Below are 25,445 nucleotides of genomic sequence, written 5' to 3'. Positions count from 1 at the left end.
TATAGTAGTAGGTCAAACTTTTTCAGTTTTTTGTATGTTCTGATAAATATTTTGCCTCCAATTTTGAGAGAAATTTTCCTGGGTATAGACTTTTAGGTTGATATAACACCATTAAAATACTGAAATAATAAAACTATCTTTTGGTTGATATTGTTTCCAATGAGAAGTCTACTGTTATTTTTGTTTCTCTGAACATAAATGTCAATTTTTTTTTCTTTGAAGATAATCAGTTCTGGAAATTGCTGGCTGTCGTTTGATCAAATATTTTTTGTTTCTCCCTTTATATCTTTTTCTTCAGAAACTACAGTTAAATACAGATCAGTCTGCTTGAAGTTGTCCCACATCTCACTGATGCTCCACATTTTCTGTTCAGGATTTCTTCTGTGTTTCGTTTTGGATAATTTCCATTGTTCTATCTTTGAGTTTGCTAATCATTTCTTTTGAAATCTCAATTATGCTTTAAGTTCCATCAAGTATTTTTCATCTGCAATACTGTGGTTTTCATCACTAAAAGTTCAATTTGGGGGTTTATGTATCATCTATATTTCTATTTAAAATAAATATTCAATCTGTCTTCTACCTTCTTGAACACACGAAATACAGTTATAATAACTTTTAATGTTCATGCCAATGAATTTTATAATCTGTGTCATTTCTTGGTTGGTTTTGATTTTTCTCTTCATGATGGGTCGTATTTTCCTGCACTCTGTATGTCTGGTGATTTTTTATTGGGTACCAGACATTGTGCACTCTACCTTGTTGGGTGCTGTACACTTTTGTCTTCCTACATTCTTGTGACTCTTTCTGGTATTCAATCATGTCACTTAGAAAAAGTTTAGTTCTTTCAGTTTTGCTTTTAAGCTTTGTTATGCAGAACTAGAGCAGTGTTTAGCCTAAGGATAAATTTTCTCCAAGACCCAGATAAATCCCTTCTGAGTTCCCCGGCCAATGTCCCATGAATTTTACAGCTTTATTCCCTCTTTGGTGGGAACAGCAACGATTTCCTGCCCTTCGTGCCTTCTGTGGGTCATTCCGTTTTCTCCTGCAGGGCGATTCTTTGCTTCACTTGGATGGCGTCCTCAGACGTGCGCACTGAGTTCTCAGCGGAGGGCTAGGCGGAGTGGTCCCCGCTCTCCAGAGCTCTCACTTGCGCAGCTCACCGTTCCCAGGGCTCTACTCTGTGAACTGGAGCTGCCTTGGCCTCCCAGCTCCGTCTCCTCCACTCAAGGAGACCTCCGGGACCCACCCCAATTCCCGTGTGCCTAACCTGAAAACCTCCCTCAGGCAGTAAGCTGGGGCAACCTAGGCCTAGCCCATTTGCTTCTCACCTCTCCAGTTTTACTTTCCTTTGTTATCTGCTGTTCCATGTCTTGAAAGCCATAGTTTCATGTATGTTGTTTGTTTTTTTCAATTGTTTCAGGCTTGGAAGTAAATACTCCTTTGACTTGATCTTGAACAGAAGCCCTATGTCACCAGTTTTATATTCTTTCCTCCTTTTAAGAAAAGGTTTGTTTATTTCTGAGCAGTCATAAATGATTACACGTTTGCTTTGCTTTTCATTCCACCCTAAGAGGATACTAAACTGTCAGACATGACTGTGCAAACAGTCCCTGCTTCGTGTTCACTTCTCCGTGTCTTTCTGGTTAGGTCTCTCTCCTCTGGGGCATTATCTCCCCAGGCTGGCCAGGCCCCCAGACTTCCCAGCCACAGGGCAAGAGCCCACCGCAGAGACTGGGATGGCCGTGCAGAGCGATTCATTTGCTCAGCAAGTTTCGTGGAGCATCTCTGACGTTCAGGCCTTATGCTGGAAGTGGGGATGTGACCGTGAACCAGTGAGAAGTGCCCTGACCTCCAGGGCTTTCATTCTAGTAGGAAAATGGGCAATAAGCAAGTTAACCCAAAAACCATGTTACAAGGCATAACAAGGGTCAACATATAACTAAGAATCTACTAGGAAGATGCAATATTTCATCAGGAAGGTAGAGTAATTTTGTACTTACACATACCAAAGAAAAGAGTGTTTAAAAAAACAAGGCAAAAAATGAAAGATGTACAATGTAAAATTGTACTCGTAAATGGAGATTTAAGATACTCCTCAGAAAATACAAACACCCACAAAAAATCTAGCAGGGATGTAGAAATTTAAACAAGCACGTAGACTACAGCGCTATTTAATGGATATTGTACCTACAAATAGGGAACACACCTCTTTCTGGCATGCATGGAGTAGTCACAAAACGAAGAACGCAGATACGGAGCAGGTGGAACGGCTTCACCCCAGAGAAGAAAGGGGTGCCAAGAACAGAGAGGCGAGGTGACTCAGGTTGTGCTTTTGAGCCAAAAAGAAAAAGAGAGAAAGCGCAGCAGAAGGGACGTGATGCCAGACGCTCCGACAGGTCCCAGCGACGCGGAAGGAGGCCCTCGCGCAGGGCGCACGTCCACCCACAGCGCCCGCAGGGACAGCCAGTCCCAGCAGAGCAGTGAGGCCAGCAACGCCAGGTCACTTCCGACAAGCGGTCACAGAGGAGGCGACAGCCGGCCAGGGCCCGGCACGCGCAGGGCCTTGGGCGGTGATGCCCGCGCGCAGGGTACACCGGCCGCGCAGCTGTTTCAATTCCGAAACGGCCCCGGGGACGGACGCACCACCGTCGCCATTTCACAAAGACGGAAGGCGGAGGCGCAGAGGGTTCGCGGGGTGGAGGCCTCGCGCCAGGCGTGGAGCCGCCACGCCGCGCCGCCCGGCCGTGGAAGCCGCGAGTGCCGGGTGGGGCCTCAAGGGCGCCGCACAGCGCGTCAAAACCAAGGCCAGCCGCGCTCTGGGTGCCTCGGTGCCTGCGGCCGCCCGCCCTCCAGCCGCGACTGCACGTCCCACCTACAGCCCGACGGCCCCAGCTCCCGGGTGTGAGGCCAGAAGCCACTGCCTGCCAAGGTCCAAACAAAGTTCTCTTTCTTTTCCGTGACATTTCCAGGTGGCAGCCAGCTGTGACGGTGACCTCTACTGCCCGGGGCTGGCAGCACGAGCTGGGCAGTGGCCGTGGGGCCACCTGGGACCCAGGACTCCGGACCAGCTCACGCTTAACGCTCACAGGTGACGTGGGCGGAACAGGTGGCTCTTGAGACGGGACGCGAACCTCCTGCCAACTGCCCCCTACGCCAAGAGAATCCCCCCCTAACTTAGGCACCCTCGTATGTAGCCAACACGCCGTTTGTAAAATATCATGTAGGACATTTAAATCTGTCCACTATGCTACTAAAACAAACCTCTGCTTTACAGAAGAGCCCTTCCATTTTTTAAACTGAAAAACAAATCTGAAACACACACTCTCATAGACTTTTAGTGGGATCATTAACTTTTTCTGGGGGCAATATTTTAATATATAAAAAAAAAATCTTAAAAGTGATGATTCCTGAGTAATTTCACATCAATGAACTTATATTAGGGGAAAATTTCCAAATGCAGAAAAAAGTTTTAGGCACAAAATATTCATTGTAGCATTTTATGTAATAAGAAAAAAAAATCTATATAGTTTAAATGCACCTGGGGGGTTAAGAGGGTAAGAAATGTGCCATCACTAGATTGAATTTTATACACAATTGGGAATGATGTGGACTAGTTAGTGCCTATAACATCAGGTAAACAGAAAGGGGCACGACGCAAAAATTGCAAAACTCAAATAATTTCAACCATGTAAAATGTACATTACAAAGATGGAAGGAAACTTACCTGCTATTCCCATTTGGTGGCACTTTTGCCTTGTACATTCTGACTCACAAGGAGCACCTGTTATTTCTAGAGGAGTCCGGCCACTTACCATGCTTTCAACTTTCTTTAGGTCTGCGATGCATCCAGAGCTTATCTCCACGCATTTCAAGACCAACGAAAGACGAGCTAATTCAAAAAGCAAAAGAATTCTGGAAACAAATGAACAAACCAGAAATGAACTGATAGGAATATGAAAGGAAAAAGACACCTGTGAGATGGAAAAACATCCTATCATTGTTCAGCCAGAGGCAGGAAACGGAGATACAACAATATAGCAAGAAAGAGTGATAAAGAGAAACTATAGACATTTAAAATAATAGAAAAATGGGGGAGACCAGCAATTTCTTAATACGCAAATGTCACCATGAAGGATCTGTACTCAACTCAGGCGGAGAAGCATCTGGAGCGTGTCCACATGGCAGAGCTTCAGAGGAGACGGCCAGGACCTCCCGTTCAGCCCCAGATCCTCCTGTGACTGCCCCCAAAGCCAGCTCCAAGCTGCACCATCAGAACCCCTCCCCCCGCCAGGTGCTAACCTAAGGCTTTGCAGAAATCAAGAAGAGCGCTGCACACCAGCGGAGCGCATCGCCAGCCGCCCCAGGGAGGCACGGGACGCGGCTACAGCCTGGCCTCTGTTCCAAACACCACAGCCACGCAGCCTGGCAGGTGTGAGCACCTGTACTGACAGGTGAGGCAGGGCAGGCTCGGGGGGGGGGGGGGGGGGAAGGTGGCCTCCTAACACAAGGGGCAAAGCTGGGTTGGCAAAACCTTCCTGACTCCAAACTCAGCCCTCGGGCCTCCTCACGCGTGGCGACGATTTGGGGGTGCCATCTGCAACTTGCACAGTTGTTCACCCAGTCAGAAACAGCCTCCACTCAGCACCACAATCACACCGTTTCAGCAACAGCACTCATTTGCACAAATAACTCATTACCACACCAGTGATGGCAGGGGGCCACTGGGCGCAGCCATGGAAAGACTAAAGGCTCCTACACTTGATAAAATCTGAGGTGCACACAAAGGAGAGACATTGGTGAACTTGAAAATGTGGAGAACTTAAACCAGACAGCAGAGACAGATAAAGACATTTTAAAAATACAAATAAACAGTTAAGAGGCATGATTAAATACAATTTTATCTTAAAAACACATAAAAGGAGGGCCTCTGCTCTCAAACATAGTGGAGCAATGGGAAAGAGATTCAACCTTCAGCCTTAAAAACTAAAAGAAAACAGAAAAAGAAAACAGACATATGGAACAATTGTTTCTGGACGGTGAACCACAGGCAGTGCAGGACAGCCATTCATGCAAAAGGGAGAGAAATGGGGGGAGCCCTGCCGCTGCTCCAGCACACTGCACGGAAAAATGTTGAGGCCAGTGTTGGGGGGTGGGGAGTGGGAATCCAAGCGAGCCCGACAGTCGACCTTAAGTGCGGAGGCAGGGTTGAGAATTTGGGGAAGAAAGATGGTTAGAGAGACGAGAGTCCCGCCCAGTGGCTGGTGGAGGCTCCCCCGTCGGCACTCGAGGGTGGGGAAAGCACCCAGGCCCAGGAAGAAGCACCAGAAAAGAGGAGGCAGCACGTCCCTGGGGGTCGCGTGGCCGGGAATGGTCCACATTCCCACCAGCCCTCAGGTGACGCGCAGGGGAGAGTACGCAGAAGGATGGCCTGAGAACTTCCAAAAATTGCCAGGCATGCAAAAAAAACCCAGGAAAATGTGATCCTTAATGAAGAGAAATATCAATAGAAACAGACCTTGAAACAAAACAGGTGGTAGAATCAGAAGACAAAGACATTCTAGTGGATAAAACTATGCCCCGTATATTCAAGAAGGCAGAGGAGAGCAAAAGGAGAGACATGAAAAATACAAAAAAGACTCAAGTAGAACTTCTAGCGGTGCAAACGGCAATGCATGAGATGAAAAATACACTGCACACGATTATCAGAGTTTAGGCAAAAAACGAAGAATACCAGAAACGGTGACTATGTGGGTAATCATAAAATGTATTTTTCTTAAGTCTCTTTTTCTTTATCATTTAAATATTTTTAAAGGTAATTGACTTTTAAAATAAAAGCAATAATAACGTACTACAGGGACTATGCTAGAGATAGAAGTAAGAAGCATGACAACGATAGCCCAGAGCTGGGAGGGGTGGAGGCATTCTGTGGAATGTTCTACTACATGTGAAGAAATTCAGTATCCTCCAAAGGAGACTGTGACGAGATAACAATGTGTATTGTAAATGCTAATGCGACCATCAAAATTTAGGACCATGCATACTTAATGAGCCAATAAATGAGATTAAACGGAATCATAAGATATATCCAGTTAATCCAAAAAAAAGGAAGAAATGGATGAAAAGGTAATAAAGAACATATGGGACAAGTGGAAGACAAAAGAACAAGATGGTAAATTTAAACTAAGCATATCAGACCCCATTAAATATAACTGGCTAAAACACCCCAATTAGCACTTCTAGTTAACAGGCAGGGATTTCAGCTGAACTACAAAAAGCTGAGCTCCAGATGAGCCCCGGCCCTGACCGCAGGGCCTCCCCTGACCGCAGGGCCTGCCCTGACCGCAGGGCCTTCCTCGCAGGGCCTTCCCTGACCGCAGGGCCTGCCCTGACCGCAGGGCCTTCCTCGCAGGGCCTTCCCTGACCGCAGGGCCTCCCCTGACCGCAGGGCCTCCCCTGACCGCAGGGCCTGCCCTGACCGCAGGGCCTTCCTCGCAGGGCCTTCCCTGACCGCAGGGCCTCCCCTGACCGCAGGGCCTCCCCTGACCGCAGGGCCTGCCCTGACCGCAGGGCCTTCCTCGCAGGGCCTTCCCTGACCGCAGGGCCTCCCCTGACCGCAGGGCCTCTCCTGACCGCAGGGCCTGCCCTGACCGCAGGGCCTTCCTTGCAGGGCCTTCCCTGACCGCAGGGCTTCCCCTGACCGCAGGGCCTCTCCTGACCGCAGGGCCTGCCCTGACCGCAGGGCCTTCCTCGCAGGGCCTTCCCTGACCGCAGGGCCTCCCCTGACCGCAGGGCCTCTCCTGACCGCAGGGCCTGCCCTGACCGCAGGGCCTTCCTCGCAGGGCCTCCCCTGACCGCAGGGCCTCTCCTGACCGCAGGGCCTCCCCTGACCGCAGGGCCTTCCCTGACCGCAGCTTGTGGGATCCAGGCTGACACAGCACGATGGTAAGTGCCTCATTTAAGCTGCTGAGTTGGTGATAACTTGTTACGCAGCAACAGATAACTAATACCTCCCCAAACAACTACCAAATATTCCAAAACTATGATTATAGGCAAAGGGACAATAATTTCTCAAACATGGCAGCAGCAGGGCTGAACATTAGCCATGTTGGTGATCAGAGACGTGCAAATCACAGCAAGGACAGGAAGCTGCTTTCAACCACCGCTGTCCCAGAGGCTTTGCAGCGCTAATGAGGCGGCGACGAAACCCGCCCGGCGGTGGGCCGGGGTGGGCGACTATCCCACGCCTTTCAGGCAGCTGTTGCCTCAGGCCGAGGGACCTGCCCTGGGGGGGTCCAGGCGGTTTGGACTCCTCCACCTGGAGCTGCCCAGCGCGGGTCATTTCTGAAATCAGAACCAAAAGAATCAGCCAGGGAATGTCAAGAAACACTGTTGTCCTCCCACACAAGGAAATGTTAGCCAATGAAACAGAAATGTGTAAGAAGATGTAATAACTTGAGAAGGGCTTTACTTACATATTAAATCTGATTTTTAAAAGTAGGATACAAAGTTATTTTTCCCAAGTGGTCACAAAACAGTACAACATGCTGGACAAAAAAAGACTTGCAAGAAATATACTGAAAACTCCAGAATGGCTGACGCTTGGTAGGAAGGCTATCGTGTTTTTTTTTTAAAAGGTAGTTGCATTTTCCTGGGCCTAACCAAACGCTGTCCGGGGCCCGCCTGGCTGGGAGCACTTACACGTCTTCTCTGACTGCAGGCGAGCACTGTTGATCACAGGAACTTAAATGCTCGTAGGCTTTCCTCAGAACTCCGTTGGCGTCTTCTGGTAACTCATTTTTATCCAGTTTTCTAGAATTAGTTCAAATATTAACTAACCAAAAAATCTTGTCAGCTTAAGTCAGTTTATTCTAAAAGAAGCTCTGCAGGTCGTGAGCCCACGCTTCCCCCTGAACGGGAGCCTAGAGCAAGCCTGCACCCTTGGACCTCGTCTGCCGTCCTCCCCGCTGCGGCCCTTGCTTCCAAGGGCAATGTGGCAAGCCCCTCGGCCAGCAGCCCACCCGGAGCCCACCGGGGACCCGCCTTCCCCACGCCTGCCCTGGGGCTGGCACCCAGCCCTCCCACGTCCCCGTCTCACACCTAGTTGCCTCCGCCTGCGTACAGCCCGCCACTCTCCTCCACCCCACCCCACGGTGTTCTGCTCCATCTCGCGGTTGGGTCTAAACGGCGAGCGGCTGTGACCTGGCAGCCGCGGCAGGCTGGTCATGCCCTTAAACCCGGGGGCCGGCTCTCGCGCTGCCCGGGCCTCCTGGCCTGTCCTTCTTCCTCCCGGTGGCAGGAGGGAGGACAGGGTGCGGCTGCCAGACCCTCTGCTGTCCCAGCTCCTCCCGCCTGGCCTGCTGTGCCAAACCCTCCCCACAGCACCCACCGCGGCGCCCGGGCAGGGCATGAGGCTGCCGAGAGCGGCCGCTGCAAAAGCGAGCTCCTGCTCTCCCTCCCACGACCACTCACGCTTTCAGAACGTTGATGTGGAAGGTGACAGACAGGCTCACGGAAGCTTTCGATTCTTCTCTTAACCACGACTCCTCCATGAGCTCACAACGTACCTGCGGTACAGGGAGCGGGATCGTCTCCGGAGTTCAGCATTAGGTGGGATCCTGATGCTGTATGTAGCTACTATGTCGCAAAAATTCCTCCCATAAAATTAATAACTGTAACTAAGAGTATCTTCTAGAACTATGTTTTGTATTTAGTTTCTCTATACAACTTGATTCCCTTGTACATAAAATTTAATGGTGATGAATGCTTTTCAAATGCATTCTTGTCGTATTACTAGTATCTTTAGAAATTTTCTATTAACTTTTTCTTTGTTCAACGTGGTCACAATGTAAATAGTCAAAGGGTGACAAGGAAAACAATTTTGTTTGCTTTCAAAAAGTCAGGTTTATGTATGTGCTCGTAAGGAATGCGTTATATTCCTTTTCATTCACATCTGCTTTGCTCCTCTGTCCATGTGTGTCTTTGTGTCTCTTAAGTGAAGAACTTGCTTGCTGCTCTTAAACAAGGTTTCTGAGGACCGGCTTTTGAGAAAACTACTTTTAGAGCTACATTTACTCATGTCAGTTTACCATAACAGAAAACAGCTGTCGGTACTTCTGGGGCACGCTGGCTTTTATGAACGGCACTGCCGTGGAACAGAAGCTGGTGGCCTCCTCCTTCCTGCCGGCGTCCAGGTAGCACTCGAGCAGCTCCCTAGACGGCACAGAGCAGTGGGGTCAGGCGTGCGTGGAGAGCCCTCTGCTGCTGCAGCGTCTAACAACCAGTTTATTCTACTTTTATTATTTTCATGTTCCACAAACTCCAGAATGACACCCAGGATCTACCAGCTCCACAAGCCCCAGCCACGGCGTCCGTGGCTCACATGGCAGGGCCACCAGGGAGGGGAGAGTCGGGATACAGCCAACAAGAGGAAAAGGGGATTATCTGCATTTTAATCACTAGGACATTTGAAAAAGGCACTTTAAAGCAAGTTCCTATTCATAATTTTTAAAAGATCCCAAAGTTGCCATAAGGAGGTGACTAGCGCCTGCGGGATCCAGGTGCAGGCTTCAGCCTGGAGTCTCTGGTTTTTCCATTTGTGGGCATCCTCTGGACTCTCTGGAGTCTCTATTTTTGGGTGTCCTCTGGGCTCTCTGGATTCTGTTTGTGGGTGTCCTCTGGGCTCTCTGGATTCTGTTTGTGGGCATCCTCTTGGTTCTCTGGTTTTCTGTTTGTGGGCGTCCTCTGGGCTCTCTGGATTCTGTTTGTGGGCGTCCTCTGGGCTCTCTGGATTCTGTTTGTGGGCGTCCTCTGGGCTCTCTGGATTCTGTTTGTGGGCGTCCTCTGGGCTCTCTGGATTCTGTTTGTGGGTGTCCTCTGGGCTCTCTGGATTCTGTTTGTGGGTGTCCTCTGGGGTCTCTGGTTTTCTGTTTGTGGGTACCTGCTCTTGCACTGGCCTGCATGTGGTGCTTCCCCTGCTACAGGAGCAGCTGAGGGCTCCCTCCCAGACCGCTGGCCCGATAACCACCGAGGTGGCCCCCTGTGCATCCCCAGGTCTGCAGCAGACCCGGCCCCACCCTCTGCCACCCGCGGCAACTCCCGTGGCACGCCCCCCCTAAGCTGGCCACAGGGGCATTGGGAGGTCTGTGCTCATTTCAGCTTACTTTTATTTTGCTAAGAGGCCTACTACCTTCTAAATGTGCTGGACTAATTTTTCTACATGCTGCGCCAGGACCACATGGCCTTGGGCTCGAGTCCAGCCAGAGCTCGGGCTTCCGCTGTGCTTGGTTCACTCAGGGCTGACAAAGCTCCACCAGGTACAAGTCGGCTTTTACAGCGGGATCTACTGGGTTAAAAGCATGCAGTTCTGAAGCCATGCACGTGTCTAAACCAAGGCCTCAGGCGACACTCTCCCCGCAAAGGTCGGCTGCTAGTGATCGCGGGGCCGCTGCCCCGCAGCAGCTCGGGGGTGTCTGCCTGCTCCTGCAGGCTCACTTTCTCCCCGAGTCAGCTCGGCCCTCAGGCGCGCGGCAGGGCCCATTCGCCTCCCCCAGCCCAGGCCTCCTTGCTGCAGCTCTGCGCTGCTCCTTCCGGGGACTTTCACCCCCTGGGTCGTCACTGCTGGAGGCTTCTCTCTGTGTCTGTGGCTTCTGCTCCTCCTGAGGTGGCCTCATCAGGAGGGCCCTTAGCCGAGTCTAACCTAAAGGTCCCGTCTGCAGCACGTGGCCGCACAGCAACGGCTCAGCTCTAAGGACAGCATTTGCCGGGGTCCACCCAGCACACCGCCACGGGCTGCAGCAGCCGCATCCCAACACCGGAAATGCTGTCGGTGGGTTCTCGATTTTTAGAAACAACCTTCAGACATGACACAAAACACTTAAATCTAACTATAGAACAGAAAGTGAATAATACCCACCCTGGCAATAAAAAATAGTTACCTAATGGGGAGAGAGAAGGGGGTAGGGGAAAAGAAGCAAAAATCTGTGCAGTATCTCATCTTTCTGTACGGTCAGAGACTTGTCACCAAGTCATCCAAAAGCAGCGTCAGTGGTGATTTGAAAAACAATTCCAGTAAAAGTCAACAAGGGAAAGGAATGTCTTTTCAACTAACAGCGCTGAAACAACCGGGTAGCCAAGGGGAAAATGAACCTTGACCCCTAACTTGAGGCGACCATAGCGCCAAATAGAAGAGCTAAAACCGTAAAGCATCTCAAAGAAAACACAGGAAAACACCTTCACAATCTTAGAGCAGACAAAGCTTTCTTAGGTGGGGCACAAAAAATGAATAGCCATAAAAGGGAAATAGAATAAATTGGACTTTATCAAAATTAAGCACTGCTGTTCTTCAGAAGACACATTATGACAATGAAAGGGCAAGCCCAGAGCAGAAGAAATGTTTGCCATACATGTACCAGGCAAGGCACTGCATCAAGATGCATAAAGGGGCTCTGGGAAGAGGGCGCTGGCGAGGGTGGGCAGGGCTGAGCTCTTGGAGAGCAGCAGGGGGGGCCGCAGCTCCCGGCAGATGTTCTGGGGGTGCTGCACATGGCCCAGGAGGGAGTGGGACAGAGAGGCCAAGGGCCGAAAGGAAAACTTGGGGCTGCTCACCTTCTCCGTCGGCCGTGGCTGGAGGCGGCCGAGAGGGCAGGGGAGGGCGTGATGGGGCTGGGCGAGGGCTGCCCCGAGGCTCGACAGCAGGGTACGGCCTCGAACCCCAGCTCAACGTGGCCCAGGAAAGTTCCCGTCATCTCAGCAGCACCCGGCGCAGGCTGGAGAGGTCACGCTGCCTCCACCCAGGACTCCGGGGAGAGGTCACCAAGGAGCACCGTCCATGGCAGGCCGGAAAGCGAAGGGGAAGAAAGACTTTGGGCGTCTTTCCTGCCCATCTCCAGGCCCCTGGATCTGGCTTGTGTCCCGTTAGTGGGTCCCTGGCCCTGTTCTCATAGCTTAAAATGGCCAATTTTAAAGACAATAGAAAGAATTGACTCAAGAATCAAAGAAGAGCCACTCACCTTAAGCCCAAGGATGCAAACAGACTGAAAGTGAAAGGCTGGAAAAAGACATGCCATGTACGCAGTAACCAAACACAAGCAACAGTAGCTATTATACATTAATAACGAGCAAAATAGATTTTAAATGTAAAACTGTTAAAAAAGATGGAGAGGGGAAATTAACAAAAGGGGAAATTCACCAAGAAGAAATAACAATTACAAATATGTATGCACCTAACCAGGGTACCCCACATCAGGCAAACACTAGCAAAATCGAAGGCAGAAATAGGCATCTCTACAATTATTGGAGACTTTAATACAACATGCTCATAATTGGATAGAACATCTGGACAGAGGATAAATAAAGAAACAGACCTTAAATAATACATGAAGTAGACCTAAAAGACATATACAGAACATTGAACCCCAATCACTAGGACATACATTCTTCTCAAGTGCTCATGGATCTTACTCCAGGATAGACCATATGTTAGGTCACAAAACAGGTCACAATAAAATTTAAAAGATAGGAATAATACAAAGGACTTTCTCTGATCATAATGGAATGAAACTGGAAATCAATAACAGGAATGGAACAGATGAATTCACAGATACATAGAGATTAAACAACACACTATTAGACAATCATTGGGTTAAAGAAGAAATTGCAAGAGAAATCAGTAAGTATCTCAAGATGAAAATAAGAACACAACCTATCAAAATTCATGGGATGCAGTGAAAACAGTGCTGAGAGGTAAATTTGTAGCCCTAAATGCTTACATTAAAAAAAGAAGAAAGAACTAAATCAAAGACCTAACTGGAGGAACTAAAAAAAGAATAGCAAATTAAGTCCAGAGCAAGCAGAAAGAAAGACAGAAACAACAAAGATTAGGGCATAAATAAATAAAATTGAGAACAACAAAAATAAAACAACAGAATCAACAACAAAAGTTGGTTCTTTGGGAAGATCAACAAAATAAACAAACCCCTTAGCTAGAAAGACAAAGGGAAAAACAGAGAAGATGCAAATAAGCAAAATCATAAATGAGGGGGGAGGTATTACCACTGATCTCACAGAAATAAGAAAGATCATTAGAAAATTCTATGAACAACTATAAGCCAACAAAGAGACAACTTGGATAAAATAGACAAATTCTTAGAAACACAACCTACCTACACTGATAGGAGAAGATACAGAAGACGTCAACAAACCAATCACAAGCAAAAGCATCAAAAACCTCCCAAAAACTAAAAGCCCAGAACCAGATGAATTCACAGGTGAATTCTACCAATCATTTCAAGAAGAATTGATGCCAATCCTGCTCAAACTCTTCCCAAACATTGAACAGGAAGGAACACTACCTACCTCATTCTATGAAGCCAACATCACCCTAACACCAAAACCAAAGATACTAAAGAAAAGAAAATTATGGACAAATCTCTCTAACGAATATAGATGCAGAGTTCCTCCATAACATACTTGCAAACCAAATCCAAAAGCACATTAAAAAAAGTATACACCATGATCCAGTGGGTTTTATCCCAGGTATGCAAGGGTGGTTCAACAAAAGAAAATGAATGTAATACACCACATTAACAAATCAAAGGAGAAAACTCACATCTCTATTGATGCAGAAAAGGCATTTGACAAAATCCAGCATCTTTTCTTAATAAAAACACTTAGAAAGATAGGAATAGCAGGAAACTTCTGCAGCATGATATGAAAAGCCATCAGCCAACATCACAATCAGTGGTGGAAGACTGGAAGCTTCCCTCTAAGAACGGGGCCAAGACAAGGACGCCCACTGTCCCCACTGCCATTCACATTGCACTAGAGGTTCTAGCCAGAGCAATTAGGCAAGAAAAATAAAAGGATCCAAATTAGAAAAGAGGATATGAAACTCACTATTCACAGATGACATGATCTTATACTTAGAAAAGTAAAAAAAAAAACTATAATGAAACTACTACAGCTAATAAGTGAGTTCAGCAAAGTGGCAGGATACAAGATCAACACACAAAATCACTAACATTTCTATACACTACAAATGAACAATCTGAGAAGGAAATCAGGAAATAAATTCCATTTACAATAAACTAAAAGAATCAAATATCTGTGAATAAGTTTAACCAAGGTTGTAAAGGATCTTTTTTCAGAAAACAACAACATACACTAAAAGAAATTAAAGAAGACCTAAACAAATGGAAGGACATTCCATGTTCATGGATTAGAACACTAAATATTATTAGGATGACAATTCTCCTCAAATTAAATTACAGAGTCAATGCAATCCCAATAAAAATTCCACAGCTTATTTTGCAGAAATGGAAAAGGCAATTACCAAATTTATTTGGAAGGGAAAGGGACCCAGATTAGCCAAAAATATATTTAAAAAGAAGTACAAAGTTGGAGGACTCACACTTCTTGACTTTAAAGCACATTACAAAGCTACAGTGGTGAAAACAGCATGGAATTGGCATAAAGATAGATATATGGCTCAATGGAATCAAATTGAGAGTTTAGAAATAGACCCTCACCTATACAATCAATTGAATTTTGACAAGACTACCAAGCCCACTCATTGTATTGGGTCAGACTAGTCTCTTCAACAAATGGTGTTGGGAGAACTGAGTATCTACATCCAAAAGAATGAAAGAGGATCCCAACCTCACACCTTGTACTAAAATTAACTCAAATTGGATCAAAGACCTAAATAATAAAGCCAGGACCAGAAACTCCTAGCAGAAGACATAGGGAAGCATCTTCAAGTTCTTGTGGTAGATGTTTCTTAGACCTTATACCCAAAACACAAGCAATGAAAGAAAAACAGATCTCCTGAAAATTAAAAATTAAATGCTTTCGTACTTAAAAGGACTTTGTCAAGAAGGTGAAAAAGCAGCCTACTCAATGGAAAGAAAATATTTAGAAACCACATCTCTTATAAGGGTTTAATATCCATGATATATAAAAAGATCTTGAAACTCAATGAAAAAAAAAAGCAAACAGCCCAATTTAAAAATGGGCAAAAGACTTGAAGAGACATCTTTCCAAAGAGGAAATACAAATGGCAAAAAAAAAACACGTGAAAAGATATTCAACAGCACCAGTTCTTAGGGAAATGCAAATCAAAATAGCAAGATATCATTTCCTCCCTATCAGAATGACCACTATAAAAACATTTTTTTTCAAATGCCAGAAAATTACAAGTGTTGGAGAGAATGTGGAGAAAAACGCTTATTCTCTGTTGGTGTAGCCTGTGCAAGACTGTTTGGGGGTTCCTCAGGAAGGTAAATATCGATCTGGGGAATGAGCCCGCAATCCCGCTACTGGGTATATACTCAGAAGACCTGAAAGCATGGACGCAAGCAGACATCTGCACACCGACGTTCCTCGCAGTGCTACGTGGGGATTAGTTCCAGCCCCTCGGCAAGGGAATGGTGAAATGATTTATTAAGCTCATCTGTTCTTGCTTCACAGCAAAAATAGCTCTGTCCTTGCCTATCTCTGTACAAGCTCTCTTTTCGCTTGAAGCTTGAAAACAGGTTCCTCTTGTCCTTTCTGCCGCTAGACAGGATGTGAGCCCAGGGATAAGTTTTCTTGTTCAAGACAAAACATCCTTGGGAAATTAACTTTAACCACAGCCCTTGGCCGAATCCAAAAAATACAAGATATGTAAGCAAGAGAAATAAAGCAGACGGGGCCCTCCCTGCATATGAGTTTTTGGAGTGCGAGGCTTTCATTCCCACGGCAACTGGCGCCCAAACGTGGGGCAGCTGATTGCCCCCCTAGCTGAGGCCCTCCTTTTGGGAGGGCCCCCGGGAACGGGTCTGCGTAGTGAGACTGGTCCAGGCCACGCATTCTGCACAGACAGGTCATCGGCTGCCCTGGGAGAGGTAAGCTGACCACCAACGCTAGTATAACATGGGAAATACATTATCAGAGCAACAGGAGACCTATCCCCACACTTTACAACAACTGTTGGAAGCAGCTAATTGTAAAGTGAAAGAACAAATTACTACATTGCTTCAAACAGTACAGACCTTTTGTCTGTACTTCCCCAATGAGGGAACCTTAGATTTTGAATTATGGGAACTCTAGACTTAGAATTACGGGTCAAATTGTAAACTTTATGTTTCCCTTGGTGCGTTATAATTGTTTTTATGTTTGTCTGTTTGTTCAATGTCAGTGTATATTTTAATACCTCCTGATGGTATTATAAACTGATAAATAAAAATTCCTAAAAGAGCTCTATTCAAATGACCAAAAAATAAATAAATGCTTATATTAATACATAAGTATAAATGCTAATAAGATCTCCACAATGATAAAAACCGTAAGTCTTGATTTCTTCATAAAAAATAGTTCTTGCCTAAATTGAAATCAATAGTTGATTCTTCTTCACAGAACAAAATGAAGGATGTAAAACTTAAATGAATATTTAAAAAGGTAAAAAGTTTGTGAGAATGCTAACTGAAATTTGCTAAGTTGTTCAAAAAAGTGTTTTGTCCTAAAATAAAATGGCTAGTTTTCATGAAATCAAAATGGAATTAAGCAGGACAAAACTTGAATGCACATGGCAAGCTGTAAAAAGCATTGTCATGTTCAGTGAGAGAACAGGCTCTGTGAAGGTAAAATTTGTCTTAAGATAAAATAATTACAGTCTATGTGGTTATGAATAATTGTAAGAAGTTTGTGGAGCATTTTTTGAATTAACTAACTCCAAGAAATTATTAAACAGAAATGAATAACAAAAAGTAACTTCATAACAAGAAAACTTATTGGCAGTCAGCCTCCCTCTGCTAACTTCCCTCTAAAAAACTGTTTCTAGTATTGCATGTTACTAGGTATTTGAAATAAAGAAAAGATATTTGCATATAACCAAATTAAATCATTATTTTGACAAGTTTGCTTAGTGTTGATGGTAACTGCATGTTGTAAAAAGTTTGCGTGGAGACAGTTTCCAAAATCATTTTGGTAACTTGTATATATAGAGAGTATAAAGTGTGTTTTTATTAAGGAAACAGAAAATAATTTTGTCCTAAGATAAAATGACTAGTTATTAAGAAAGACTAAAATTTAGGACAAAACCTGAATGATAAATAAGCAAGAGAAATAAAGCAGACGGGGCCCTCGCTGCATGAGTTTTGGTGCGCGAGTCTTTCATTCCCGCAGCAGTGTTAGTCACAACTGCCAAAGGCTGGAAATAGCCCAGGTGTCCACCAGCAGATGAGTGGGTAAACAAAGGGGGTGCCGCCCAGGATGGAATCCTATTCAGCCGTTATAAGGTAAGGTCGTGATCCATGTGACAACATGGATGAACCTTGAGGACACTATGGTGAGTGGAACAAGCCAGACACAAAAGGACAGGCGCTTCCTGATCTCACTGATAGGAATAAACTCTAATGAGCACAGGCACGGGGTTAGAAGCTGGAGGACTGGTCACCGGGAGGCAGAGTGAGGACAGGGAATGGGAGCTGAGGCTCGATTTGTCACGACTGGGAATAAGGCTGACGGTAAGTGTCTGGAACTGGACAGGTGACGGTGGCACAGCATCAGTGTGGGGCGCGGCTGCTGGAAGGGAAAGGAGAGCGCCGCGACCGCCACCGGAAGGAGCGCTGAGGATGGTCGGGGACGGAGAGCACAGCGAGCCCTGCCAGAGACGACCAGCGTGGCTAACAGAACAAACCCAAGGCTGCTCTTCCGGGGATCACAAGTGCGCGTTAATGTTACGAGACGTTAATAATAGGGTGGTACTCGAGCTAAAACGCACCCGAAGCAAATTATGGATGTAGTGAATGGTAATATTTGAATTTTTTTCATCACTTATGAAAAAAGGAGTAATCCTAAGTGACAGAAACCAGACACAGAGTTCTTCATATTGTTTGACTCCATTTATATAAATTGTAAATAGAAAGTTAATACAGATGGGAAAAGTTTATCAGATATATATGGCCGGGGAAGGATAGAGGGACTGAGAAGTGACTGCTAAGGGGTGGATTTTTTCTTATTTATGGAGTAATGAAAATGCTCCATACAATTCAGTACGGAAACCGCCAACCCAACAAAGCACCAGCAAGAGACTCAGACGGACGCGCCACACGGCAGGACCCGCAAATACCCCAGAGCACGGGCAAGGGCCAGCACCCTTGGTCACCAGGGAAGCGCAAATTAAACCTTGAGAGGACACGGTTTCCCACACGGAGACCACCACCGCGCGCAGGTGTGGACGCGCACACCCGGAGCGCCCCGTCTTGCTGGCGGGACTGCGGCGCGGTGCAACCTCTCTGGAGGACCACCTGGCTGTTTTATTAATATTTAAACATTTACTCTGGGACCCGGCAACTCCACTTTAAACTTATTCCCAAGAGAAACAAAGAGCACGTGTGCACACACAGCCTGAGCACGGATGTTCTCAGTGAGCACTCACATCGCCCCAAAGAGGAAACACCCCGGAGCCCTTCGGCGGGGGGGGGGGGCAAACAATGCTGCTCCAGCAGGCAGGGAGCACCAGCGGGGGACAGGAGCACCGGCCAATGGCACAGACGCTCTCAGACCGCGGCCTCAGGGGCACGGAGTCAGAGCAAAGGGGCAGACTCCCCGGCGGGGCCGGGGTGGGAGGGGGCTCTCCGGGGGCTGGGGGGCATCCCCGAGAGGGCCGTGCTTTATGGAGTAAGTTACCTCTACCTCTGAGAAGAGGCGCCTGGGAGGACGAGACCTGCGCTCTGTGCTGTTGCGACTCTTTCCTCAGTGGCGTCCGTTCCCCCAGCTGGCCCGACTGCCCCCCGCCCAGGACGCAGGTGCTGTCAAGAACGTCGACCCTGACGTGACCCGTCATGGACCGCGCGGGAGCTCGTGCCCAGGGGAAGGGCAGGCTGGACTCACAGCGCCAGCTCCGCCCGCCACTCCTTGTCTTCCTCGTCGGTTTGGTTCAGGACGGTGACGATCTGGGAGAGGCTGGCGATCAGGTGGCGGCGGTACCCGGGCTTGAGGAACGGCCGCACCATCTGCCAGTAGAGGACGGAGGCGTTGAACACCAGGAAGTGATACCTGAGAGGCAAGCAGAGGGGCGGCCGGGGCGCAGGCTCGCACAGCGGCTCGTGGTCCTGGACCCCCTTCCAGCAGGGCACCTCAGGCCCCTCCAGCAGTGGCCCCACCAGAGGTCCTCCGGCCCAAAGGGCCTGAGCACAGGGCAGCCGTCCGCAGCCCTGCTGGGGCCCGCTGCAGGTGGCCCACTTGGGACCCGGCAGCAGTGACCCGGCCACACTCTGGGAGTGGTCCCAGTCAAGGTAGTGCCTTGCCCTCAGGCGGAGGCACCAGGGCCCAGGCCCGAGGCTGCAATGGCCTGGGTTAGGTGGGACAGAGACAAGGGCAGGCAAGCAGACAGGGCAGCCAGGAGGGCTTCTGGGAGGAGGTGACCAGGCCAGACCCAGACAGGAGAGGAGTGCAGGAGGGGCGAAAGGCAGAGGGGCAGGACTTTTGGAGCAAAGCCACTCCCTGAGCCTGAGTTTCCTCACCAGACCAGGAAGGAGGGCTAAGGGTGGAGAGTGGAGCGAAGAGGCAGGACTTCAACTTGGGGCGTAGGGCAGGGAGGCCTCTCAAGGAAGGGGACGAAAGGGGTCTCCCTGCTCCTAACCCTGGCTCTAGCCCCACCCTAACCCTCTAGCCCTAACCCTAGACCTCGCCTTAGGTCTAGCCCTAACCCTGCGTCACAGCATTAGCCTTAACCCTAGCCCCAGACCCAGCCCTAACTTGGTCCTAACCCTCTAGCCCTTGCCCTGACCCCAGCCCTAGCCCTGACCCTAGCCCTAGCCCTGACCCTAGCCCTTGCCCTGACCCTAGCCCTAGCCCTAGCCCTGACCCCAGCCCTAGCCCTAGCCCTAACTTGGTCCTAACCCTCTAGCCCTTGCCCTGACCCCAGCCCTAGCCCTGACCCTAGCCCTAGCCCTTGCCCTGACCCTAGCCCTTGCCCTGACCCTAGCCCTTGCCCTGACCCTAGCCCTAGCCCTGACCCTAGCCCTAGCCCTTGCCCTGACCCTAGCCCTTGCCCTGACCCTAGCCCTAGCCCTGACCCCAGCCCTAGCCATTGCCCTGACCCTAGCCCTTGCCCTGACCCTAGCCCTAGCCCTGACCCTAGCCCTAGCCCTTGCCCTGACCCTAGCCCTTGCCCTGACCCTAGCCCTAGCCCTTGCCCTGACCCTAGCCCTAGCCCTGACCCTAGCCCTAGCCCTTGCCCTGACCCCAGCCCTAGCCCTTGCCCTGACCCTAGCCCTTGCCCTGACCCTAGCCCTAGCCCTGACCCTAGCCCTAGCCCTTGCCCTGACCCTAGCCCTAGCCCTTGCCCTGACCCTAGCCCTTGCCCTGACCCTAGCCCTTGCCCTGACCCTAGCCCTTGCCCTGACCCTAGCCCTAGCCCTTGCCCTGACCCCAGCCCTAGCCCTGACCCTAGCCCTAGCCCTTGCCCTGACCCTAGCCCTTGCCCTGACCCTAGCCCTTGCCCTGACCCTAGCCCTAGCCCTTGCCCTGACCCCAGCCCTTGCCCTGACCCCAGCCCTAGCCCTTGCCCTGACCCCAGCCCTAGCCCTAGCCCTGACCCTAGCCCTAGCCCTAGCCCTGACCCTAGCCCTAGCCCTTGCCCTGACCCCAGCCCTAGCCCTAGCCCTGACCCTAGCCCTAGCCCTAGCCCTGACCCCAGCCCTAGCCCTAGCCCTGACCCTAGCCCTAGCCCTGACCCCAGCCCTAGCCCTAGCCCTGACCCTAGCCCTAGCCCTTGCCCTGACCCCAGCCCTTGCCCTGACCCCAGCCCTAGCCCTTGCCCTGACCCCAGCCCTAGCCCTAGCCCTGACCCCAGCCCTAGCCCTAGCCCTGACCCTAGCCCTAGCCCTAGCCCTGACCCTAGCCCTAGCCCTGACCCTAGCCCTAGCCCTAGCCCTGACCCCAGCCCTAGCCCTGACCCCAGCCCTAGCCCTAGCCCTGACCCTAGCCCTAGCCCTAGCCCTGACCCTAGCCCTAGCCCTGACCCCAGCCCTAGCCCTAGCCCTGACCCTAGCCCTAGCCCTTGCCCTGACCCCAGCCCTTGCCCTGACCCCAGCCCTAGCCCTTGCCCTGACCCCAGCCCTAGCCCTAGCCCTGACCCCAGCCCTAGCCCTAGCCCTGACCCTAGCCCTAGCCCTAGCCCTGACCCTAGCCCTAGCCCTGACCCTAGCCCTAGCCCTAGCCCTGACCCCAGCCCTAGCCCTGACCCCAGCCCTAGCCCTTGCCCTGACCCCAGCCCTAGCCCTGACCCCAGCCCTAGCCCTTGCCCTGACCCCAGCCCTAGCCCTAGCCCTGACCCTAGCCCCAGCCCTAGCCCTGACCCCAGCCCTAGCCCTAGCCCTGACCCTAGCCCTAGCCCTAGCCCTCAGGTGGGTGAACGTAGGAAGCAGGGTGGACGCAGGACTGCTGGGGCCCAGGCAGGCTCTGCTCTGGGCTAGGGGTGCCCCAGGTGGGGGTCCCTTCTAGCATCTCCGTGGAAGAAGGGGAGGGCATGGTACGGTTCCCCGGGTGAGTCTCCGGAAGCTTCTCCTCCATCCCCTCGCCCTACGCCCCTCTCGGCCAATGGCCGTGGGTTGCAGGGTCCTCTCCTTCCCCTCCCCTCGCTTCCCCCCCGTCCTGCTCAGGGCTGCCCTCCCGCAGGCCCCCTCCTGGGCCCAGGTTGCTCTCCACGCCGCACCCAGGCCTTGCCAGCCCTCCAGGGCTCCCCCACAGAGGCACTGGCCATGCCCTCCCCAGGGGCCATCCCCTCCAGAACCATCCATTGTCCTTAGAGCCTCCCTGACCCCACCCAGGGCAGCCATGTATGTGGGGGGGGGGGCGTGTCCCCAACACCTACAGCCTGGGCTGGCCAGAGGCGGTGCTCAGCACAGGCCAGTCACTCCTGGCAGGTGGACGGAAGAAGCTAGGATTTACATTTGTCGCCTCTAAATGCTGCATCCTATTAAAATACGCTGTATTACTATCAGCATGTACGTGACCTTAACCGGTTCCACGATGGTATTTATTTTGATGGAGAAAGCATTAATTGAATAATATTGCTCCAGTTCCTGCAGCTGCCCGTCTGCTCGACAGGGACATGGCACAGTGGGGGCGGCGGTGGGCTGGGTCACTCAGACCCAGAGGCTGCAGTGCCGGTCTCGGTGGCAGCTCTGGGGACCACCAAAATGGAGACGAGAAGGAAAAGAGGCTCTTCAAAGCTGCCCGCAAACCACGAATCCTGAGAGCAGGATTCCAAGGGGCTTTCACCTGAAGCTGCCCAGGTGGACACGTGGAAGGGGCCAGCGGACAGCCCAAGAGAACGGGGGACACCCCGGAGCCCAAATGAAAGAGAACAGCTGGGCAACTCTGATCCGAAAATGCTTCATATCGTCAGAAACAGCTGCTTCCCATACACCTACCTGGGTTCTCCTTTGGCGAAGTTCACGGCCTTCATGTACTGAGTCACACAGTTTTCAAACTCCTCCTGCGACGTGAAGGGCTGGGGTTCAGTTGAGTTTGCCTGAAACTGCCACTGCTGCGCACGTCATGTCAGTGACTTAAACCACGGAAGAGTGGGGCGGGGTCTGTGGCCTCAGCAGCTGTGCTCTCCGCCAGGGGCCCTCCCCTGAAGTCCCCCCCCCCAGGTGGCAGGCAGGGGGGGCTGGGGAGTGGATCATGGGACGTCAAAGGGTTAGGCAGGAAGCAGGGATGCCCTGGGACTGTGAAAATGAATTTGGACATTTAACTCGATTTTGCTAAATAGCAGCTCTGCAGGTGTGGCCCTGCAGGTGTGGCCCTGCAGGTGTGGCCCTGCAGGTGTGGCCCTGCAGGTGTGGCCCTGCAGGTGTGGCTCTGCAGGTGTGGCCCTGCAGGTGTGGCTCTGCAGGTGTGGCCCTGCAGGTGTGGCCCTGCAGGTGTGGCCCTGCAGGTGTGGCCCTGCAGGTGTGGCCCTGCAGGTGTGGCTCTGCAGGTGTGGCCCTGCAGGTGTGGCCCTGCAGGTGTGGCTCTGCAGGTGTGGCTCTGCAGGTGTGGCTCTGCAGGTGTGGCCCTGCAGGTGTGGCCCTGCAGGTGTGGCTCTGCAGGTGTGGCTCTGCAGGTGTGGCAGAAGTTTAGCTGCTCTCAGGAGTATGGGACTGAGAAGACGCAAGGCCTCTCAGGAAAACAGACGGCAGGGCAGTTACGCATTCCTACCAGGAAGGTGAACCAGAGAGGCTTGTACGTTCCGGCACTGAAGAGACTTAAATCACACACCTAAAGCCTCTCAGTCCAAGCTAACAAAGTGAACGCGGGGGCCGGCGCTCTCGCCGCGGGGCGGGCAGGGCGTGTGGGGCCGGGGCCGGGAGGGGCGTCCTGGCGCCCGGGCCTCACCAGGTTCTCGGCCGACCGCGGGGCGCACAGCTGGGCTCTGCACAGGTGCGCGCGGCCCAGGAACTGCGTGACGGGGCCCTTCACCCTGAAGTACATCTGCACGCAGTCGGCGCTCACTTCCGGCCGGCCCATCTGCGGGAGAGGCCGGGGTCCAGGACCGGGGGCAGAGGCGCGGCGCCCGCCGCCGGGACCCCCCCGGCCCCCTCGGGGGCTCACCTGGAGCGCCTGCTCCGCGCACAGCACGAAGAGGTCGGGGCTGAAGCTTTCCGAGGGGTCGAACTCCGACTTGCCCAGGTTGGCGGACTTGATGAGCGCGTAGGCGCGCTGCAGCGCGGCGGCATCTGCGGGCGCGGGCGGGCGCTCGAGGGGCGCGGGGCGCGGCCCCAGCGCCGTGCCGGGGCTCCCCGCGCCAGGGGCCCTCCGCTCCCCCCTTCCTCCCGGGGGGCCCCAGGCCCCCCGCCCGTCCCCGGGCTCGCCCCTCCCCGTTTCCCGGCCCCCGCCCCTCCCCAGGCTCGGTCTCGGGGCCCCCCCGACCCCGTCCCTCCCCGTCCCCCGACCCCGTCCCTCCCGGAGCTCGGCCCCACGCCCCCCGCCCCTCCTCGTCCCTCCCGAGGCTCGGCCCCGACCCGGCCCCGCCCCCCGTCCCTCCTGGGGCTCGGCCCCAGGCCCGCCGCCCCTCCCCGGCCCGCGCCACCCCGAGACGCGCTCCGCCTCCACCGGCCGCTGGCCCCGCTCGGCCGAGGCCCTCCCGGCGAAGCGCCGCCCGCGAACTCCGCGCTGGTCCCGCGAATCCGCCCGAGCGGTCGAGCCGCAGACCTCCCGGGGCTCAGGGACCGGCCGGGGCGGGGGTCGCGGCCACCCGGGGCCTCCCCAGGTCGGGGCGGCTGGGCCCGGACGTGCCCGGGGACGGGGGTCGCGGCGGGCCCCGGGCGCACCTCGCTGGCTCTTGGCGCGGGCCAGGTGCTCCGTGATGGCCAGGTCCATGGCGACCGTGCCCGGGGCCGCCCTCTCGGGTTCCCACCGAGCTCCGCCGCCCACAGCCCACCGCGTCCCGGAGCCGGGCTGAACCGGCCGTGGTTGCCTAGCGACGGAGGGACGCGGAGCGCGGCCTACGGGGCGCGGCGGAGCCACTGGGCGGGAGCCACGCCGGGGTCCTCGGCTGTCCCAGTTCCGCGGGTGGGCGCTCAGCAGGGGGCATGGGGGCGCGGGGGCGAGAATACAGTAAGGAGGGTGCAGAGGGCGGGCAGGGGGAGGCAGGCCTGAAGGAGGCTGGAGCTGAGAAGAGGGAGGGGAGAGGGGAGAGGAGGGAGAGCAGGTGACGGGGCAGAGGAGGCCAGGGAGGGGCTGGGCTCGGGGGGCTCACCGACCCCTTTCCGCCCTTGCCCAGCGCTCCACACCTGGGCCTGGTCACTGGTGCGGTGGCTGCCGGGGCCCACTCCCACCTCCAGACCGCCTGGCAAGGCTGGCTGCCCCGGGCCAAGGATGGCTGGGGCTCCGGCCCCTGCTGCCCGCTGCAGCTCCCCTGGACGTGCTCGGGCGTCCTGCCGCCTCCGTCCCTCACCCGCCCCGCAGTGGCTCCTCCCCGGGGCTGGTCCTGGAGGGCGGCAGAGACCAGAACCCCCAGGGCGGGAGCTTGGTGGGGCACAGACCCCAAGCCGAGGAGAGGGAGTGCCTGCTGGGGGGCTCCCAGGAGCATGCGGGGAGCACAGGGGTCCCCGGCCGCTGGCCCAGGCGCTCTGACCCCGGAGCTGCGGGGAAAGCAGTTGGGGAGCAGGGACAGCCAAGCCGAGAACTGGACGAGGAGAGGACGTAGGCCAGGAAAGAGGAAAGAAGGGAGCAGCATCTGCCCAAAGTGGAACCAGGGTGGTCTCCAACGATACACCGACGAGGTGTGGCCACACAGCCCCTGGCCCTCGTCAGGAGAGGCGCGACCTGCTGTGCCGCGGCGAGGCGTGCGAGGGAAGCCCCAGTGCCACGCAGCGCACGCTCAGAAGGGCGCCTGCCGTAGGGTTCTGTCATACGAAACTAGAACAGGAGTTGGAATAGCGGGCAGGGAAGGGCACAGGGAGCCCCCGGGC

At 52.5% G+C, this 25,445-nt stretch overlaps 1 protein-coding gene across 3 annotated transcripts in view; it reads right to left on the bottom strand.

Moving 5' to 3' along the window:
• Positions 1-24,930, bottom strand: part of CFAP46 (cilia and flagella associated protein 46) — a 134,597-nt gene extending 109,667 nt beyond the window's left edge. For 2 of the 3 annotated variants that reach the window (XM_058298090.1, XM_071215607.1), the window contains exons 1-9: positions 24,303-24,930; positions 23,584-23,708; positions 23,368-23,499; positions 22,419-22,483; positions 18,871-19,035; positions 9,087-9,210; positions 8,470-8,564; positions 7,699-7,809; positions 3,813-3,912 (exon numbers count right to left, since the gene is read on the bottom strand). In XM_058298090.1, coding sequence (XP_058154073.1) covers positions 3,813-3,912; positions 7,699-7,809; positions 8,470-8,564; positions 9,087-9,210; positions 18,871-19,035; positions 22,419-22,483; positions 23,368-23,499; positions 23,584-23,708; positions 24,303-24,351 — 966 coding nt within the window. In that variant the 5' untranslated portion in view covers positions 24,352-24,930. The remainder of the gene's footprint in view (positions 1-3,812; positions 3,913-7,698; positions 7,810-8,469; positions 8,565-9,086; positions 9,211-18,870; positions 19,036-22,418; positions 22,484-23,367; positions 23,500-23,583; positions 23,709-24,302) is intronic. The other variant, XM_058298091.2, reaches the window with a different exon arrangement.
• Between the last annotated feature and the right edge of the window lie 515 nt (positions 24,931-25,445).

This window comes from Dasypus novemcinctus, chromosome 6, assembly GCF_030445035.2.
Source record: "Dasypus novemcinctus isolate mDasNov1 chromosome 6, mDasNov1.1.hap2, whole genome shotgun sequence".
NCBI lineage: Eukaryota > Metazoa > Chordata > Mammalia > Cingulata > Dasypodidae > Dasypus > Dasypus novemcinctus.
Note: the sequence above shows the minus strand (reverse complement) of the source record. Positions and strands in the feature narration are given on the sequence as shown.